Source organism: Nannospalax galili, unplaced genomic scaffold (genome assembly GCF_000622305.1).
Source record: "Nannospalax galili isolate Female #2095 unplaced genomic scaffold, S.galili_v1.0 scaffold28, whole genome shotgun sequence".
Classification (NCBI taxonomy): domain Eukaryota; kingdom Metazoa; phylum Chordata; class Mammalia; order Rodentia; family Spalacidae; genus Nannospalax; species Nannospalax galili.
In genome coordinates, this window is record NW_008359594.1 from 2,223,145 (window position 1) to 2,245,473 (window position 22,329).

General features: G+C 40.2%; 1 protein-coding gene across 9 annotated transcripts in view; it reads right to left on the bottom strand.

Moving 5' to 3' along the window:
• The window catches only part of Nrg4 (neuregulin 4), a 218,543-nt gene that overhangs the window by 6,504 nt on the left and 189,710 nt on the right, over positions 1-22,329 (bottom strand). For all 9 annotated transcript variants that reach the window (XM_029558813.1, XM_029558820.1, XM_029558819.1 and 6 more), the window contains 3 exons: positions 20,306-20,452; positions 14,312-14,391; positions 3,296-3,371 (listed from right to left, as the gene is read on the bottom strand). In XM_029558813.1, coding sequence (XP_029414673.1) covers positions 3,355-3,371; positions 14,312-14,391; positions 20,306-20,452 — 244 coding nt within the window. In that variant the 3' untranslated portion in view covers positions 3,296-3,354. The remainder of the gene's footprint in view (positions 1-3,295; positions 3,372-14,311; positions 14,392-20,305; positions 20,453-22,329) is intronic.

The following is a 22,329-nucleotide window of genomic DNA, read 5'->3' on the forward strand; positions in this document are numbered from 1 at the left end:
TAGGTTTCTTTTGAAAAAGGTTGCTTGAAGGAACACATTTCCATTCCCCTTGATCAGAGGGAAGTGGAACTTGGAGTTGAGGACCAGAAATGGGTACAGCAGGCAGATACATAATGAGGTGTGTGTGTCTGCAGTAAGGGGCCTTACTCCTTCAGTTTTCTCAGCTGTGTTTAAACCTGGGTCTTCTCAGACTAGGAGGCCAGCAGTGAAGATGTATTATATATTTAATGAAATGAACATGGAATTACAATAGAATAATCTTTAGAACTCTGAGAGCTTTGTGTGAAGTTGGTGAAACTTTTCTGTAAAAAAATACCTTGTCATTTTATACCCACAATGTGTGGCTCAAATTAGCATCACTATAAGTTCAGTTTTGGTGGAAGCAGAAATTCAGATCCTCTGAAAGACAATGAAATTTAAATGACTAACATGATTTTCAGTTGTAGAAGTTGGGTATGTGAGTTGGTTTAATGGAACTAATGAAGTACAGTGGGCATCTAAATAAAATCTTGTTTAATGAGCAAATTAATACCTCTGTTGTGTAATGTTATTAGAAAGCTATTTTACTATTGATCCTTTACAGGGGGGTGTTTTTGTATATATTTCACTTCTGCCCTTGCCACATCTGGAAACAAGTTTCTAGAACGTGCTGTAAAGCAAAAACATTGGCAGACGCCAATGAGGTCATTAATGTTTTGGTATGAAAAGAGGAATACTTTGATTTTATACAAGTTTTTGTCCCCATTTATGCTCAAGTCATCAACAAGCAAAAACAAAGCATGTTGGTTTCAAATACAGAGAGTCAGATTGAGAAAAACTGAGACCCCTGTTGTAACATTTTTCTTGCTAGCCAAAATTCAGTCACCCTACATTTACTCAAAACACATGTCCTGTTCAGAGTCCTGTGTTACCAGAGTTACAGGAGTATACCATAACTGATCAGAGTTATCAGCAAAAAAGATGCACTTGGATGTTCCATGCTCTGATTCCCCCAACAGAAACAGCAACAAATATAAGCAGACTGCATGAGCTAGCTTTGATGAACTCCAGAAAACAGGTTCACAGCAACAAAAAGAATGCCCAACCAAGAAACCAGTCTTCAAAATGGTAGCGGAGTTCTGTGATGTTTTTTAGTCACCCCTACACCCTGTGGCAGGCTGTTTCTTGAAGCAGTAGAAGCCTAGTCCTCATCCATAAACCGGATAAAGTGGAATAGTTCTGTAGATTGTGCTGTACAGCTATAGCCCTTCTGCATGGGTAGATAGAATGAGGTGTATCCATACAGTGAATTGTTGAGCCATTTTTAAAGGAATGAAATCCTGGTGAGGATGTGCTTTGAAAACATGTTAAATTAGTCACAAAGGACAAGTACCGTATGACTACTTTCTGTTGGGTTTTGGGGGTGTTAGTAATGGGGACTTACTGTTGAAGAGGTAAAGATCAGTGTGGGATCATGAAAATATTCTGTAATGATGGCTCCACATGTCAGTATTTTTCATGCCACAGAGTTGTACACTTCAGAGAGGTTTAAAACAGAGTATCGTAACATTTTACAACAATAAAACTAATTGTAAAACCACCAAGAAGGAAAATTCATTGCAACTATTAACACACAAATAGGAAAAATATGCAGCTGTGAGCTCAAGAGGAACAGAATCATAAACATACTACTAAGTGAATGAAGCCAGTTTGGTAACGTGTATTGTATGGTCCTAGTTCAAGACTCAAAAATGCAAAATGAAGACACTAATGGTTTTGGAGGTTCATTGAGAGATTTATCAAGAGATGGGCAAGAGTTGAACATGTAGTACAGCAGGGTTATCTAGCGCAAGGAGACATGTAATCGTGAATATGTAGTAAGAACCTGTCAAAAACTCATAAGGCAATATAAAAGAACTTTCAACTTTGAACTTCAGTTAATACAACTGTATCAGTACTAGCTCATTGCTAATGTGCCCTGCTAGTGTAAGGTGCTTGCTTGGTAGAGAGGGGCATGTGGGAGCTACCCAGCCTGCTCAGCTTTCTTGTACAGGTGCCTTGACTTATTATGGGGGCACATCCTGCCAAACCTGTAAGTTGAGAATATTCATGAATCAAAAATGCATTTAATACATCACCTACCAAACCTATAGCTTAGCCACACAGCCCATGAAGCTTGTGAGCATCTGGATCACCGCCTGACTAGGATCACAAGATGGTTTGCTGCTGATGGTTAGCACCACATGAGGGCATCTCACCATACATTCTGAGTTTGGGAAATGATAAAAATTCAAAGTATAGTTTCTGTTGAATGTATACAATTTTCACACTGTAGAGTATGAAAGTCATAAATGGAACCACTGTAAAGTGAAACTCTTAACTTGGCTGCTTTTCTAAAAGTCTTAGTTTAAAATATGGAGGCTCCCATGCATGGCTGTTTGTTAAACAATGAATGCTAGTGAATTAATGGATAAATCTCGCTAGTGACAAAAGTGTAACTTACAAAGCCTGCGCTGGGTGACGTGACAGAAAAGGCAGCAAGTACACCACCAGTCTGTCAGGCAGGCTCAGGGATGGATGGTTCTATCTTTCCGCAACACCTCACCAGTCCCAGAGCTCTGTAAGACGTTCCTAGAAGCTGCTACTGTCTTTTGTCTGTTTAACTTTAAAAAAAAGTTATGTTTAAAAAATGGAGAAATTGGCACCAATTAGTAGCACTTCTAAAAAGATGAAATTGGCATTCTGCAAAATCATGCATTAAGAACAGGTCAAATGAAACTTACAACCCATGTACTAAGAACAACAGTCCTAAATGTCTTCTGGTATTTGAACTGAGAATTAGTTCTCTTTTCTAGTCTTCAACTTTGGTGTTTCTTCCCTTGAGATTCAGATCCTTGAAATTAATTGCTGCTAACAGAGCCCATTCATCAGTATTAAAAATACACAGATGTAGCCATCTGCTTTTCCTAATGGGCAGGTAAAATGTGAGTATAGCTTTTCCATCTGTATCTGGAGCTAGATGAACACTGAAAAGTAAGGTGTTTTGTGACCCCTAAACCAGCCATTTCTTGCACTAAGAGGACTTTCATCTTTTTTTTCTTAAGACCATCATCATCACTAAGGATTTCTCTCTGGTTTGATTGATCATGTTGTGCCTTGCACAGTACGCTGTTCTCCCTCGCTACTGATCAGTGGCATATAAGCTGATGGACACACAGAAGCACTTGTGCCTTTCAACAAACAGGCTGCCTGTGATAGGACCGTTTACCAAGTATTATGTTTAAGGAAAGACGACTAAACTGGTCATTTCATTTACCTTATGGTTTCATTTCCAGCCTTTGAGATGAAAGCAGTAATGCCTTCATAGATGTTTCTTCAGTGTTCTCTGTGACCTATGGAAAACAGCATGTGAGATTTGTCCATTCTGATTCTCCTTCATGAGCACACCTACCTATGCTTATCTCCTATTCATATTCATAAAACCACAGCCTTTGTTTGCTATTGTTCTGAGGTAAACTTACCTAGAACATCCATACCTGCCACCAGCTGCCACTCTACCAGAACTCAGTTGTATCTGCATCCCCATCCTGGTCTCACAAGTGCCTCACTGCTGCCTTTCTACCCATTTTCTATCAACAAAAGTTCTAACAAGCTTGGTGATCTAAGATACACAAAATTACAAAGGGCTGCTTGACGGGGAAGAGTACTAGAGTGGGTCACTAACAAAGGTAACATGGAAAATACAGAAGGAAACACCAAACACAAGGACTAAAATCCTTGGAACAAAAATAGCTCTAGCCAGCCAGTGATCCCCAAGGATCTTACCCATGCCTGTGGAAACCCAAGTATATTAAGAAAAGCACTGGGTGTGGTGGCGCATGCCTGTAGTCCCAGCACTTGGGAGGCAGAGGCAGGCGGATCTCTGTGAGTTCAAGGCCAGCTTGGTCTACAGTCCAGGACAGCTGGGGCTACAGGGAGACCCTGCTTCAAAAAGATTTAAAAAAAAAAAAAAGGCTGGGCATGGTGGCACACGCCTTTAATCCCAGCACTTGGGAGGCAGAGGCAGGCGGATCTCTGTGAGTTTGAGGCCAGCCTGGTCTATATAGTGAGTTCCAGGCCAGCTGGGGCTACAGAAAGACCTTGTCTCAAAAAAAAGAGAAAAGCATGGGTTTGGCCAGCGAGATGGTTTAGAGAATAAAGGCTTCTGCCTCATAACCTAAGTGCAGTCCCCAGAATCCATATAATGAGTAGGAGAACTCCGTAACACTGTCCCCTGACCTCTGCACATACCTACCAAACACACACTAAACAGAAAAGAGGAAAAACATGAGTTTGGAAGCCCGAGTAAATTCTTACTCTACCAGCTTCCAGATATACAGCTTGATCATTAAGCCTCCACCTTCCTCTGTGGGGGAGAATGAGCACCACCTATCTCCATCATACACATTGACACATCTATAGTACCAGTCACAGTGGCTGATATACATGGGCATAGGATGTTGCTGATTAAGCAATTACAGTGCTTTCCATTTAACGGCTGGTATTTTTGGTGTGAGGGCATTACTATAGTAGGGAGGTGAACAATGTAGTATGTGCTGGGACTTCGGGCTGTAGGTTCTCTTTGTGAACAAGTAAGGAAGGCCCCCTAAGAATCACAAGGACAATGTGAACAAAACTGTTAGGGTAGCCAGTTAACTAAAATAAGGCTTCAAGATGTGGTATCATCACTACTAAGTTTCAAAATATAATCTTATATTTTCATAACACAAGCACCAGGTGCCATTATTAAGCAAGTCCTAGTCTGTGTAACAAACTCATCTGAAAACCCAGCCTTTATTTCCTAACATAGATCTTTTCACCTTTGCTCCATTATGGCCTTAGATTACAATAGTACCTGACCTTGAAAATGTGCCAATTTCTCAGGCTGAGCTTCACATTTTACTTTGGCTTTAGGTAGTGTTATGATCTTTTTTTCCCTCCATTAAAAGATGTCAGTTTAACTCCCTCTTTTGGAGTTGATGACCAGGGAGGTCCTATAGACCCTCAAACAATACTGGACATTACCATTGCACCATTGCACTTGGTTACCTGTCAGGAATTGATAGTAAGACTGTATTGCTGAAGATATTACATATGTGAGTCATAGAACAAAGAGCCATCAAGTTGGTACTCATCTGAAAGCTTCATCTCTGCTGGCTGGCTTTCATAGTACTAGAAGGTGCTGTGCATGTTACTGGTAGAGAAAGGTAATCATCAACCTCACCCAGCTGTGAACGCTGTGAACTACAATAACAACTGGCTTGACAACCCCACCCCCCACAACTCTGGTGCAATAGTGGCATGACTATTATAGGGGCAACCAACCATCTTCTAATTGGATTTAAGGCCTGCTTCACAAGATGGAGTCCATACATGACATTGTTATCAGGGCCAAGAACCTGTGGCTAGACAGGTCACAGGTCATAGGGGAGAACTTACTATTATTCTGTGAAATAGACACAGTATTAAACCTACTCCTAATGACTTATTATGTCCCTAGATTAGTGCATCTCTCAACTCTCACCAGAAAATGTTCTTGCAGCAGATGGCAATTAACTTACAGCTGCACAACTGGTCAACGTACAGAGAATAAGACTGTGGAGTGCTCAGCCATAAATGGGACACCTATATCAACCCTCTCATCCCAAGGCTCAGGGATCATTGTAGAAGAGGGGACAAAAAGATTTGAAGAGTCAGAGGTGGTAGAAGAATATAAGGAAACTGTGCTGTCTGGACACCAGAGGACAGTTGTACATATGAACCCACAGTGCTTGTGACAGCATTCACAAGACCTTTGAAAACCCAAGTTGGACAAAAATCCAGCATGGATGGGGGAAGTGGGCAAGCAATCCCAGTCGTAGCTGAGGATCTACTGGCAACTGATAACTGCTGGAAGAGGGAGTCAATTTTCCTTACTGGTATATCACCTGATAGGTTGACTAAACTCGAAGGGATAGACCCACACCCAAGAGCATTTTGGAAACAAAGATTAGACTTGATAGGCCTTTTTAAAAGAAGCACCTAGCTGGGTGTGGCAGTGCACGCCTTTAATCCCAGCACTTGGGAAGCAGAGGCAGGCGGATCTCTGTGAGTTCAAGACCAGCCTGGTCTACATAGTTCCAGGACAGCTGGGGCTACAGGGAGACCCTGTCTCAAAAAGACCCCCACAAAAAAGTAACTAATAATAGAGGACATGAAGTCAGGGGGTATACTAAGGTGAAGGTGGAGAAGTGGGAGGAGGCTTGAATTTTATCACAGTGCATTGTGTGAAATTCTCGAATCAATAAAAAATTCTAAATGTCCATTTAAGCCAGACATGGTGGTTCACATCTGTAATGTCAGCACTTGGAAGACTGTTCCAAGTTTGAAGCCAGCCTGGGATACATAGTTCCAGGGCAGCATGGGTTATAGAGTGTGACTTCATCTCAAAATAAATGAACAAGGAACCAAAGATAAAAAAGAAAGGCAATTTGAGTTAAAAATTCTCTTCAGCTTAAGATATATTTTTGTATATAGAAAGGCTATAAGATCACTTCCTATGCTTTTTCTTTAATTATTATTTTAAATAATGTGTCTCTGTGTGGGTCTGTATGTGGATATGTGCACATGAATATGTCTGCACACAGTGGCCAGAAGTATTAGATCCCCCTGGAACTGGAGTTACATGTGAGCCATCCCAAATGAACTAGGAACTGAACTCCAGTATTCTGCAAGAGCAGCCAAGCTCTCTTAACCACTGAGCCATCTCCCTAGCCCCTTCTTTTTGTTTTATACACTTGTCTTTACAAATAACTCAAACTTGCTGCTCTTGCAGAGGGCCAAGGTTTAGTTCCCAGCGCTTACATAAAGTGGCTCACAACCAACTGTAACTCCAGCCACAGGCAATCTGATACCCTCTTGTGGCCCCATGGGTACATGCACTCGTGGGCACATACAATCAAGCACACACAGATACACACAAACACACATAAATTAAAATAAATCTTTCTTTTTTGTCTTTTTGAAACAGGGTCTCCCTGTAGCCCCAGCTATCCTGGAACTCACTATGTAGACCAGGCTGGCCTTGAACTCACAGAGATCCGCATGCCTCTGCCTCCCGAGTGCTGGTATTAAAGGCTGTGCCACCATGCCCGGCTCTAAAATCTTTTTAAAAGTTCCAGCTTGTTGTGGTGGTGCACACCTTTAATGAAGCTATATGGTAGAGCCATACTGTCAGTCATTACAAAACACCTGTTAGGATTTTTATTGTGAAGGCACAGAATCTGTGGGTCAATTTGAAGAGAACCAGCATCTTTTTTTTTTTTTTTCCAGTCTTTCAGACAGGGTCACTATGAAGACCAGGCTGGCTTTGATCTCACAGAGATCCACCTACCTCTCCTCCAGAGTGCTGGGATTAAAAACATGCACAACCAGGCCCACCTTACAAACTGGTATCTCAAAAACATCACATTCTCCAAACCTATCAGCACAGCACCCTTGTGCACGTGGATCTCCGTTTCCTCCCTCGGCACTGCTTCCTGCGTTTCACTGCTTTTGTTAGCTGTACCCCTGCATATTTTGAGGTGCTCTTAAAAATGGCAAATAGTTTTTAAAGTTCCTATATCCAGTTGTTACTGATATTTAGAAGCACAATTTACTTTTTAATATTAATCATCTATCTTGCACTGTTAAACTACTAGTTAGCTGGTCTCATAGGTTGTATTCGCTTTTGTAAGAGTTTGAGTAGAATAATTTTTTCCTTGGAAGTTTGGTTTAATTTCACCATTTGGGCCTGAAATTGTCATTATGGAAGTTTCTATGTGCAAATTCAATCACTGGATATGGGACTACTTGAGAACTCACAGAGATCCACCTGCCTTTGCCTCCCAGTGCTGGGATTAAAGGCATGTGCCACCACGCCAGGCATCCCTTTTTTATTGAAACATGAATTATTACCATCTCAATCAGCATTTCTTCACAACTTTTAACTCTCCATAGGGCCCTCAAGGCTTTTTTTTTTTTTAAACATGATCTCATGTAGCCCAGGTTGGCCTTGATGTAGCTGAGAATAGTCCTGAACTTCTCATCTTCCTGCCTGAACTTCACAAGTGCTGGGATTATAGGTGTGCATAACCATGCTTGGTTTTATGTGGTGCTGTGGACAGAACCCAGGGCATCTTGCATGCTAGGCAAGTATGCTTCCAACCGAGCTACGTCCCCAACCCCTTGAATTAGCTCTTTGGCAGTTTCTGTTCTTCAAAGAGTTGGTCTATTTAATATAAATTATGCTAAATCTCATATTATTGTATTTGTAGTGTTGGTAGGAATATCACCTGAACTTTTTTGGAGATTGCTAATTTCTGTCTTATCAGTATGCCTAAAGGTTTAATTTTTTTATTGATCTCAAAGGACTAGCTTTTGGTTACTTTAACTTTTTTAATTTCTCTATTCTTTCATTTCCCACTTTACTGATTTCTATACTAGTTTAATTAATGTCCTTTTTCTTACTTTGAATTTAATTTTTTAAAATAAGTTTTTCAGGTAGAGATGGGATTGTTGTTTTGAGAATGTCCTTTTTTTAAAAAAATTATTATTTTTTTGTGTATGCATGTATTGCCTGCATGTATGTAAGTGTACCCATGTCATGCAATGCCCACAGAGGACAGAGAGAAAAGGTCGTTGGATGCCCTGGAACTGGAGTTATGGGCAGTTGTTAGCTGCCATATGGGTGCTGGGATAGAACCTGGGTCTTCTGCAAGAACAACCAGTGTTCTTAACCGATGAGCCATCTCTCCAGCCCCAAATAAAAGTATTTTTAAGAAGTTTTGGAGACATGGTCTTCCTGTGTAGCCCAGGCTGGCCTTGAGCTCACAATTCTCCTTCTGTGCCTCTTAATTACTGGGATTATAGGTATGTGACACCATGTTCAGTACCACTCTAGCTTTAAATTTTGTTTTCCATTTTATTTTTTATATTGGGAGTGGGGTAGGGAGTCTGCATGCATCATGGTGCACGTATGGAGTTCAGAGGGAGTCAGTTCTCTCCTTCCACAATGTGAGTCCTGGAGATTGAACTCAGGATTGACTGGTGGCAAGTGCCTTTTATGTGCTGAGCCATCTCATTGGTCCAATCACTCCAGTAATGGCACAGCAACACTGATGAATGAATAAAGATTCATTTATTTGTGTCTTAAGACTTAAAGCACATTTATCATGGGGAGTATATAATAGCTTGTTTGTCTATGGTTATATTTGTATGTACATATTTGTATGTGCATGTGCAGGCATGTGCATAAGTGTGGAGGTCAGAGAGTCATGTCTGATGTCTTCCTCAATCGCTTTTCACCTTAGTTTTTGAGACAGGATCTCTCGCTGAACCTTGAACTCACTGATTCAGCTAGAATAGCTGGCCAGTGAGCCCTGGGGAATCCTCCTGTCTCTGCCTCCTCCTATGCATACTAGGAGTTACGGGAGCATGCCACCACACCCAGCTTCAAATAAAGATTTATTCCATTTTTAATTATGTATATGTGTGTGTCTTTGTGTGGCCATGTGCATGTGAGTGCAAGTAATTTCAGAGGCCAGAGAGAGTGTTGGATCCCCTGGAGTTGGAGTTACAGTAGGTTGTGAGCCACTGGATTGTGGGTGCTGGGACCCAAACCTGGGTCCTCTGCAAGAGGAGTATGCACTCTTAACCACTGAGCCATCTCTCTGGCCCCTTGCCCAGGTTTTTGACATGTGTGTGGATAGTCTGAACTCTGTTTCTCATGCTTGCCAGCAAGCTCTTTATCAACTGAGTCATCTCCCCAGGCTCCACATATAGCAGTTTTAATCTATGCATAATTTAAACATAAATTATAACCTATACTTTCATATTGGGGAATTTAGACCTTTAGAGGTTGCATCTGGGTTTACAGCATACATCTATGACAATCTCCCTTCAAATAGTAGCATGCTGCTTGACATGCAGCACGAAAACCTTACAATAGGATATTCCATTGCCTGTCCCAATTTTGTAGTTTGCTATTATATATTTAGCTTTTACGTATAGTGTAAAACCCCAGACTATGTTGCTTTTGATGGTCAATTATCTCTTATGGAGACTTGAATAGTAAGAAAAGGATATATTTGCCCAGACAGATGTCATTTCCAGTGTTCTTCATTCCTTTATGTAAATCCATATTTCCATCTGGATTTCAAAACCCTTTGGATTGAGGGACTTCCTTAAACATTTATTTACTGTGAGTCTGGGGATGACAAACCACTCAGCTTTTAGCTTCTGTGTGCTGTAAAATCTCTACTTACCTTCTATTTTTTTCTGATTCAGTTATTGATTTGTTTTTATAGCTTTACTGAATGTAATTCACACACCATACCATTCACCCAGTTAATTAGTGGCTTTCAGTATTCAGAGCTGTGCAATTGTCACCATCATCAAACTTGGAATAGTTTCATTCTCCCAAAGTAAGCTTTGATCCCTTAGCCATCAACCATCTAATACCCCAGTTTCCTCCAACTCCCTCACTCTTAGCCAATCATTAATCTGCTTTCTGTCTCTGTAACAACTAGCCTATCCTGGACGTTTCATGTAACAGGAGTTATGAAATATGTGATTGTGGATGGCTTCTTTTGAGTTTCCAAGTTTTCAATGATAGTATTTGAGTAATTTCTACTTTGGAGACTGGTGGTTTGAGTGCCCCCCATAGCTCCAAGTATTTGGATACCTGGTCCCCATTTTGTGATGCTGTTTGGGGTATGTGTGATCATTGAACCTTTAGGTGTGGCCATGCTGGAGGAAGCACATCACTGGGGGTGGGCCATGAGAGTTCATAGTCATGCCCACTTCCGGCCTGTCTCACTCTGTTTCCTGTGCCTGTTTGAAGATGTGAACACTCAGCTTTCTGCTCTGGTCACCTCCTGCTGTCATGCCTCCCCCACCATGATGGACTCTAACCCCTTTGGAACTCTAAGCCAAATAAACTCTCCCGTCTGTAAGTTGCCTTGGTCATGGTGTTTTATCACAGCGAAGGAGTAACTAACACAGAGATATTCTAAATTATGCTGCACATTCATGTGCACGTTTATATGACTACATTTCTTTTGGGCAGCACTGCTGCGTCATGGTAACATTTTGAAGAACTGTCAGACTGTTTTCCAAAGTAGCTGCACTAATTATACATTCCTACTTGCAATGTGATGGGTTTAATTTTCCTACATCATTGTTTAACTTTCTTGTGTGTATCTACATATCTGTATAAATCCTGTGTGTGTACACATGCAAGTGCATGTAAAGGCCAGAAGTCAACATGACTTCTTCGACTGCTCTCCAGCTTATTTCTTGAGACAAGATCCTTCACTAAACCCAAAGCTCACCAACTGAGCTGGACTGGTGGGCCAGCAAGCCCTGGGATCCTCCTGTCATTACATCTCCAGCACTGGCAGTACATTTGCATATCACTGTACCTAAATTTTTAAGTAGGTGCTGGAGATTTGTACTTAGGTCCTCATCTTGAACAGCAAGCACTTTACCAACTAAGCTAGCACCTCAGTCCATGTTATTCTTTTTTGGGGGGAGGGGGAGGATTCTTTGTATTTTTTATTTAGTCACTTCTTTGATTTACATCTGCTTTAATTTTTTATTGAACTTTTGCAAATTGCATACAATATATAACCATCCTCATGGGAATGAAGGATATTGCATTGTGTATTAAACTTTTACTGCATTTATTTATGTGTGTGTGTGTGTGTGTGTGTGTGTGTGTGTGTGTGTATACACATTTGCCATAGTGCCATGTTTGTGGAAGTCAGAGGACAACTTTTGGGAATTGGTTCTCTCCTTCTACCATGTGGGTCCTGGTGACCCAACTCAGGTGGTCAGGTTTGACAGCAAGTGTCTTTACCTGCTAAGCCATCTTGTCTGATGGCCAATGATCAGCACTTTTTCATGTGCTTATTGGTCATTTATGTCTTCTTAGGAGAAGTCTCTTTTCAGATCCTTCGTTTTAAATTTGGATTATTTGCCTTTTCATAATAGAGTGATAAGTATTTTATTTACTGTTGTTACAGATACCTTATTGTAATGTAAGTTTTAAAAAACTTTTCTGCCACTCCATGGGTTATCGTTTTACTCTCTCAAAGGTATCCTTTGAATCAGAAAGGATTTTTTAAATTGATGATGAAACAATTTATTCTTTTATTGCTTGTACTTTTGGAGTCATATCCTAGAATCTTTTAGGAATAAATCTTTATAATCATTTAATGTGCTTGCTATTTCAAACATCTATATGAGTTTCAGTGTTCCAATGAATCTCATTTTTAAATGCATTGCCTGTGTGTAGTTGATAATTCTTTATTGAATGTGAGACTTGATGAATTTTACCTGTTGAGAACTAGATCGTTTTCTATACTGTTGAGCTTTGATCTAAGATGCACTTATATAATCACAAAGATTTATACCTATGTTTTTTATTAAGAATTACATGGTTTTGAATCTTACATTTAGGTTTTTTTGATACAATTTGAGTTAACTTTTACATATAATATGAAGGGGTTTAAATGCATTCTTTTATTAAAAATTAATGCATTCTTCTATTAAATGCATTCTTCTATTAAAAAAAACAATGATTTCCTCCAATGAGCTGTCTTGGTACCTTTTTAAAAAAATGAACTTCTACACATGTGAGGGATTACTTCTGAACTCCCAATTCTGTTCCATGGAACTATATCTGTCTTGATAGCAATACTACACCATTTGGGGGAAACTTTTTGAGACAAGGTCTCCCTGCAGCCCCTGCTGGCCTGGAACTCACTATGTAGACCAGGCTGGTCTCAAGCTCACAGAAATCTGTGTGCCTCTCCCTCCTGAATGCTGGGATCAAAGGCATGCACTACCAAGCATCACATCATTTTTTTTTCTGTAGCTTGTCATCTGATACTATAGTGTTTTCTTATTACCACATCCTAATTTTCATTTATGAAAGTTTAATTCAGGTGGTTAAAAATATCTTCCATGTCTTGACTTTCTTTTTCAATGCTGGGGATCAAACTCAGATCTCACTCATCCTAGGCAAGCACTGTACTTCTGAGCTATATACATCCTCAGTTCTATATTTAAGTTTACAATATATGGGATAGTTTTGTAATAGCCACTTAATGTGCTTGCTATTTTGAACATCTATGTGAGTTTCAATGTTCCAGTGAATCTCATTTTTAAATGCATTGTCTGCATGCAGTCAATAATTCTTTATTAAATGTGAGACTTGATGAATTTTACCTGTTGAGAACTAGATCATTTTCTACATTCTTGAGCTTTAATCTAGGATGTACTTATTCAGGCACAATTTGATTTTGCCAGGTCATGCTTTTACGGTTTGTTGGGCAGATTGGAACAGCCCTTAACCCAGGACTAGTTATCCTTACTACTGAGAACTTGTCCTCCTGTGTACTCTCCCTAGAACCCCAGGAACAGTGATGCTGTTAGTCTCCTCAATGGACACTACTTTCTGTGACCCTGTGAGAGTACTAGGTACCTCTAATCTGTGAGGCTTCTCAGCTCCTTCTTCCTAACTCAGGAAATCTGCCAGGCTTAGCCTTAGCTCCCACATCCAGTCCATAATGAAAACTCCATTGCTCACCTCCCATCTCTGGGTCACAGTCCACTACTGCCCAATGTCAATGGCTTAAAAACTGTTGCTTCATAAATTTTGTCCATTTTTCATTGTTTTCAAGTAAGAGGAAGCAAATCCAGTGCTTGCTAGTCTATTTTAGCTAGAACACTCAAGACAGATTAAAAAATTCACTTGTCTACAGGTTTCCCAAATACTTTTTTATCCTTTTGGGTAACACTCCTTTCCACATACAGCCCACTTTAGAATGTTTCTGGAAGCCTGTTTCTCAGCTCTGTTTTACCACATTGTAACTAACAACATATTGAAATTCACATCATTTCACATATTTATTTTGAGAAAAATATTACTTTTTTTTTTGTCTTCTTGAAGCAGGGTCTCCCTGTAGCCCCAGCTGTTCTGGAACTCACTATGTAGACCAGGCTGGCCTTGAACTCACAGAGATCCACCTGCCTCTGCCTCCCAAGTGCTGGGACTACAGGTGTGCACCACCACGCCCAGCTGAAAAATATTACTTTTAATTTATTGTTAGTAAGAAATTTATCCTTATATGCAAAATAATAATTAGCACAAAATCCATGGAAAAATTTTTAGGGTCAAACTTTTGGAATGTCTGTGAACATAAATCCCCACATACAACAACAATGATCTCACCTCTGACTCTAAACATTGCATTTGGCATTTACTCACTGTGGTGGACACTGGTGCTGCTTGTCTCTACCAGGCTGAGCTCACACTGGACTGAACTGGCCCTCTGAATGTGGCCCTTCCTAGTATCAAAGAGAAATACAAATGGAAAATGGGTAATTGGAAAGTATGTCAGAAGAATCGGAAATAAAGTTAAGCTTGATTATTTGGAAGTTTATTTTCTTTCCACAAAACAAAATTATTAGGGCTGCTCTAAAGCCATGTCCCTCACTTAACGAATGTGTCAGCACAGGGAGGTCACCTGAAGGAAACCAAGATGCTCTCCTTTCATTGAGCCTTTTTCTTTAACAGAGCACAGCTGCTCTACTTTTGGGTTATGTTTTTGTTACAGAGATTAGTTTCCACTATTAGTGAACCCTTCTGTGTGACGTGAGATGGCTTTAGTGAACAATCCTATTAATAGCATTAAAAACTAATTTTTAGGAGCTGAAGAGATGGTTCAATGCTTAAGAGCACTGACTGCTCTTGCAGAGGACCTGGGTTCTGTTCCTAGCACAACATGGCAGCTAACAACTACCTGAAACTCCAGTTCCATAGGATCCGATACCCTCTTTTGGCCTCTGTGGGCATTGCACAACACAGGAATGTTTACATACATGTAGGTAAAATACTCATACACATAAAATAAATAAATATTGTATTGCTTTAAAAAAAACAAAAGTAAACTTATTTTTAACCTAAAGTTCATCAGTTTTTAGGTCATCTGACTATAAACTAATATAGGTTATAATTTATGTGACCATGTTAAATTTAAAAACTCCTTTAAACACTAAATATACATTGAAATGTAAAGTTGCTTTAATTTTTTCAATATGTCAATATCAAAGTATTAACTTACATTAGTGAAAATGGATTCAAGTTATTTTGCCACAGCAAAATGGCATCTTCTAAAAGCACACTCACTTCCACTCTTGAAACACTGATTCTAGCAGGGATTTTGCAATGGGAGAAGAACATTTTGGACCTCATTCAGGTAGCACCATCTACTAAGTTATGACAGTTCAAAATGCCCTCATTTTTTAAAATTTAATGACCACATGATTAGAAGAAGCATTTCATTACAGCTTTAACATATTCAGTAACACATTCCAGAGCAAGGATACATCTCTTTCAAAAGTGGCTGTAAATTTTTAGGTTCACAGTTGAATTAATAGAGTTATACAATATTGAACTCAGTATAAACCCTGTAAGACATAAAATTGAATGCGTTTTTACCCTTTAAAGAAGATCTCCATTTCATTTTAAAATATGCTGTTTCCTATATTTTTAATGCTACTAACACTTAGATGTTTGCACATGTGTCTTTAATCTCTATGTATCTGATTTTTACTAGTCACAGTCAGTTATACTCAGATCCTTAGTACATGAGTATGGATACAAAGTCATCAGGTAGATTTCACCAGTAATGTGTATCACCTCTACTATTTAACATGAAGTAAATTTTTATGCTTCGTCCTCAAATATGTCTTTTTTAAAATGTTTTTTTTTTTTTTGGTGTCTATATCATACAGAACATCCCACACAATCTTATTCATCTATACACCCACTTTCCAAATGGCACCCTCCCATAGCCTCCCCCCCTCATACTCTGGAGCCCATATACTCTGTCATCCCTGTTACTGTCCACTGTTACTGTTGGCACCCCCAGCCATTCCCCAGTGCTTGTCCGTCTGCTGAATCTAGTCAGCCTATCTAGAGATCCTTGTTTTAGGACCATCAGCTGTCCCTCATCTAGCAGCAATCAGTTGTCAATATTCCTTTAGATAAGATTGGGGTCTGCTGTTTATTTTCCCAGTTCTATGCTGGGTTACTATCTGGGAGTCTTTTGGGCCACGCTGGCCAATAACTCAAAGGAAGGTATTTCTTGTCTGGCATTATTTCTTGTTATGTAGCCTTTAGCTATACATATGGACTCCTAAAATTGACCCTATTAATCTTTGGTTATACTTTCTGTTTGGGTGTTTAAGACCCTACAATTGGCCCAGATAAACCAATTTATTTTTACCTTAAGGTTGTTTGAGGACCTGTTCCTCAGGGGTAACATGGGCTTGGGAGCAGCCCCTGGCTCCTCTTTTTTACCAGTTCCATCTATGTAAAGGTAAGTCAAAGGTCCTGTTCGGCCATGGATGGCTTCGCTTGGATGCATAGAGGAAACGTTTCATCTCTGTTGACCCTCCTCTTTTTATACTGGACACTTGTTCACTGGACACTGGTTCAGGTCCATCTGGTGGGGTCGCCATGGCCTCCTTGATCAAGAGGACAGGTGACTCACCACAGTTACAGGACACAAAATGCCCTCATTTTAAGGCACTTTCAACTAAAACCTTAATTGGTTTCATCCTCCTTTTTTGGGGGGGGGAGATAAGGTCTTTCTGTAACCCCAGCTGGCCTGGATCTTGTTTTGTAGATCAGGCTGGGCTTGATCTCACTGAGATCCACCTGCTTCTGCCTTCCAAGTGCTTGGATTAAAGGCATGCACCACCACATTTGGCTTCATTTTTAAAACATTTTTCCTTCCTTTCATTCCTTCCTCCCCTTCTTTCCTGCGTGTGTGTGTGTGTGTGTGTGTGTGTGTGTGTGTGTGTGTGCATGCAGTCCATGCAGTCCATGCATGTGCACATTTAGGCCAGAGGAGGACCTCTGGTGCCTTCCTTTACCACGCTGCCTTACTCCCTTGAGACAGGATCTCTCACTGAACCTGAAGTTCAGTTTCAGCCAGGCTGACTGGCTAGTGAGATCCCGCTATCTGCCTGTCTCTGCTGCTCCTTCCAACAATGGGGTTACAGGCACATGCAGCCATGACCAGCTTTTATGTGGATACTGGAGATTCAAATTTAGCTCCTCATGCTTGCACAGCAACCACTCTTACTCACCAAGTCATCTTCCTAGCCCCTATTTTTCCCTTTTTTTGGAGTTAGGGTCTCGTTCTGTATGCCAGACTGGCCTAGAAGTCAGCAATTTTCTTGCCTTATTCTCCCAAGTGCTGGCATTACAGGAGTACACCGCCACACTCAACTTAGTTTCAGTCTTCGGAAAGCATATTTAATACATTCCACATACTATACAACAGCCCAAATCTTATGTTTGGTTCCAATGAGAACAAGCACTTATATTATCTTCTAAATTAATTTTCTTGTGATTAAGACATGTGCCTCTGTTTAGATCAAGAAAAATTATCTCTCCTTATGCCATCATTCAAAATGGAAAACAGAGCTGAGGAGATGCTTAGTTGATAAAGGCTTTGCCTTGCCAGCATGAAAAGAACCTGAGTTCAATCCTTAAAACCCATGTTCAAAAAAAGTTGGGTGTAGCCCAGCATGGTGGCGCATGCCTTTAATCCCAATACTAGGGAGGCAGAGGCAGGTGGATCTCTGTGAGATCAAGGCAGCCAGCCTGGCCTACATAGCAAGTTTCAGTCCAGATGGGGCTACAGGGAAACCCTGTGTCAGAAAACAAAACAAAACAAAAAACCAGAAACCAAACAAATAAAAAGTTGGTTATGATGGCACACCCTTGTAATTCTAACACCCGGGAGCAGAGACAGGCAGGTCCCTGGGAATCGGCTAGCGGGTCTAGCCCACTTGGTGAGTTCCACGCCAAGACCCTGTCTTAAAAAAAAAAAAATCACAAAGCAAGGTAACACTTGAGGAATGATACCTGAGACTGTCCTTGACACCCCCCCACATGTGCACACGCACCCCCACATACATGAACATATACACACAGGCACAGACACACACACACAAAGAAACTGTATGATTGCAAGCACATTGCAATATAATTTGAAATTTATTTTAAAATGTTCTTGTAAGAATGTTACAAATGGGGGCTGGAGAGATGGCTCAGTAGTTAAGAGCACTGACTTCTCTTGCAGAGGACCTGGGTTTGATTCCCAGCACCCACATGGTGGCTACAAACTGTCCTTAACTCCAGTTCAAGGGGAATCCGAAGCCCTCTACTGACCTCCATGGCATTGCACTACAGGGATACACTCACATACATGTAGGCAATACACTCATACACATAAAATAAAAATAATAAATATTTTTAAAAAAGAATGTTACAAATGCAACTTTTCTTTTAAATTTATGCCTATTTTCCAAATGTTTAGGTTTTCAATGTTTAACTTTTATGACTATCAAGAAAGTTGTTTGTGAAGTAAAACATATATTTAAAAGGGTGAATAAAATGACATAGTAAACTTTTTCTACCCACAATCCCCCCAAACACACAGTGCTTATGGACTGGGTTATAGACATGTGGCTCTCCATAAGTGTGCCTGCTTAATGAATTCTTCAGCAAAGTGTAACCTCTCCTTTTTTTCTTTGTATTTCTTTTCTAACCATGCTGTCCCTAACACTTTGAGACCCAGCATTTTGGACTTTCTTATTTTTTCTCTAAAGCCTTCCTCTCTCCCCGGCCCATGCAGCTGCTAGTCTACCACACATCAAACGTCCATGCTGGCTCTAAACCAGCACGGTTTTATGGCTTTTTTTTCCTTCTCCCCTCCATTTTCTTCCTCAAGGCAGTTGCTAAGATTTATAGCTTGCTTGTCCTGAGGATCTTTTCCTTAAATTCTAATAAATTTGTTCTAAAGTGTCTGTTTAAGTCCATTTGATCCCTAAAGGGGGCCCCGTCTCCCCTGTATCAAAAAGGAATCAATGAAAATGTTTAATGTATAGCATCACATCATGAAAATAATTTTCCTTCTGTTTCTCTTGTGAGTTACCAGTATCCCTTATCTGTCTGCTTCTTTATCTCTCTAGATTTATCTGGTCTATGAATTGAGGGAACCTTTTTTAAAAAATAATTTATTGATAATTTCATACAGACATATAAGTATATAAGGTGTTTTGATAAAATCCATGCCCATGCCCTGCTCTCCAACTCCTGAGGGAACTTTTCTGCTTTGCTTACCACTGTATTCATAATGACTAGCACATAACAGATACTAAAAGAGGGGCAGACCACAGATACCAACCATGTGTCTTAAATTTTTATTTAAAGTACAGCATGAGTTGTTCTGTTTCTTTTCATATTCAAGGCTTATTTAAAACAGACCTCACCTGGGGCTAGAGAGATGTCTCAGTGGTTAAGAGCACTGGCTGCTCTTGCAGAAGATCTGGGTTCAATTCCCAGGACCCACACGACAGCTAACAATTGTCTGGAACTCCAATTCCAGGGGATCCAAGGCCCTCTTCTGACCTCCGCAACCACTGCATGACACGGGTGCACTTATACACATGCAGGCAATACACTCATACATATAAAATAAAAATAAAAAAAATATTTTAAAAACCAGACCCCACCCAAATACTTTAGCAAGATTGCTGTTATGAGAGTGTATCAACCTTACTAGTTTAGAAGTGTCAATGTAAATGATGATGACAGTAACGGAACATGTTGAGACTGCTTATTAAGATGTTTTTAGGGGCTGGAGAGATGGCTTAGCAGTTAAGAACGCTGACTGCTCTTGTAGAGGACACGGGTTCGATTCCCAGCAACCACACGGCGGCTATGAACCGTCCTTAACTCCAGCTCCAGGGGAATCCGAAGCCCTCTTCTGACCTCTGCGTCATTGCACAACATGGGTGCACTCACATACATGCAGGCAATACACTCATACACATAAAATAAAAATATTTTTTTAAATATGTTTTTAAAACAACTTACTAGTTTAATAACAAAATCTCATTAGAGAGAACTCCAGACATGAAACACTATCTGGAAAATCATTTATAGAATGAAGACCATATTAAATATTAGTGGAATCACTATTTTATGCATTTTTTTCTTTCAAAAGTATGTTTCATTGTGGCCCACATCTTTGATCCTAGCACTCAGGAGGGAAAGGCAGGGGATCTCCATGAGTTTGAGGACAGCTTGGTCTACATGGTGAGCTCCAGGCTAGCTAGGGCTACATAGTAAGACCCTGTCTCAGACAAAACAAGACAAGTATATTTCTACTTTGGTTACCTGCACAGGAAGTAGAGGGCTGCGATGGTGAGTGCGACTAGGACAGCCAGGGCCACGACAGCTGTGGACAGGTCACTTTTGTTTTGGATGCTGGAGCTTGGAAGAAAAACCTCTTCACAACGAGCTCCTGTGTAATTTTCTATGCACCTACAGGATAGAATTTGAGATAAAGAACACACCTCTGATCCGTTGGCTAATCGGACAACAAAAGGTCTCCAGCTGGTTGGAAGGGAATGGACATTAATTTTCAGATTGTAAATGTGGAACAGACACACTCACCTGTGTAAATAGATGCAACTTTTCCTCAAAATTACTGTTTTTTCCAACCCTAGGGTTATTAAATACTCAGTACCTTCTCTACTGTTTAATAATGCCTTTATGAACATATGTGAAGTTTATATTAGTAAGAACATTTCTGTTTTTCTTCAAAAACAAAACAAAATCAAACAAAAAAGACCGCTAAGAAGCGGTTTCTATTTATCTTCTGTTAACATATTCAAAGGATTATAAAATGCAAAGATTAATGTAAATTAACAAGAATTACATTGTTTAGCATTGTATCAATTTTATTATTTTGTAGTTGCATATAAAATAAAAATATTTTAGCTGGGCATGGTGGCACAGATCTGTAATCCTTGTACTCAGGAAGCTGAGGCAGGAGAACTAACTTAAATTTGAGGTCAGCCTGGGCCACATGCATTTTAGCCCTTGGCTATAATGTGAAATCCTATCTCAAAAAAAACAAGACCTTTCCTGAGATTTCCTGGCACCCTGCCATCTCAACTCTCAGGCCTGTTTGGGTCACTGGGATTCTTGTGTGCCCTAGACCTGCATGCTCCTCCAGACAAGTGGACCTGAGTTCCATTTCCTGAGACTTCTCCATGCACTGTCATCTCAGCTCTCAGGCCTGCTCAGGTCACCAGGATTCTGGTGTGCCCCAGGCCTGCGAGCTCCTCCAGCTTAATCTATCAGCCAACCTGTTCACCTAGCTGTCACTCAGCTCACCCTGCTGATATAGGACTGTGTGAAGTCAATGTTGGAACCTTAACTCAAAAGTTGCACCTATCTCTAGGTGAACTGAGATCACTTCTTACACCCCATTTACACATTAATGTAAAGTGACCCCCAAAGTGACCACCAAGCACTGCTCAGCTGGGCTATAACCTGACAAATTGGGGAAACAGCAAACAAAGATACAAACATTCAAAAATGACTATCACCTACTAATACCAAAAAACACCCCCCCCCCAATTCAGACGCCAAGGTCTCATTGAAAAAGCACAAACAACACAAACAACCAAGATAATGTGTCTACTAGAGGAATCAGCACCCACATTATAAGGTTTCCTGAGAATGGCAATCTAGGGGATGCACAAGACAATGATTTCAAAATAGCAATTATAAATATGTTCAAGGGACTCAAAGAGGATGTGAATAAAACACTGGAAGAAAAGCCAAAGTGAAATAAAACGTCAAAGGAAAAACTCAGAAACTCAAACAAAAATTTTAGAGGAAAGGAGTTAAAAGAAAGTGGAGGAAGCGGAGCAGAGAATATCAGATCTGGAAGACAAGGTTGGGGAAATGGACCACTCAAAGAAAATGTCAAATGTAAAATAACCCAGGAACAGAATATACAAGACCTCTGGTACACTGTGAAAAGAGCAAACCTATGAATCATAGGTATAGAAGGAGAAGATACCCAGGTTAAAGGCAGAGAAAATATTTTTATTTTTATTTATTTTTTAATATTTTATTTATTATTTTTATGTATATGTGTGTATTTCTGCGAGTAGGTAAGTGCATCCATGTCATGCAATGCCCACGGAGGACAGAAGAGGCTGTCGGATCTCCTGGAACTGGAGTTAAGCACAGTTGTTAGCTGCCATGTGGGTGCTGGGATTCGAACCCGGGTCCTCTGCAAGAACAGCCAGTGTTCTTAACTGCTGAGCCATCTCTCCAGCCCCCAGAAAATATTTTTAATAAAATCAGAGAAGAAAACTCCCCAGATCTATGGAAAGAGATAT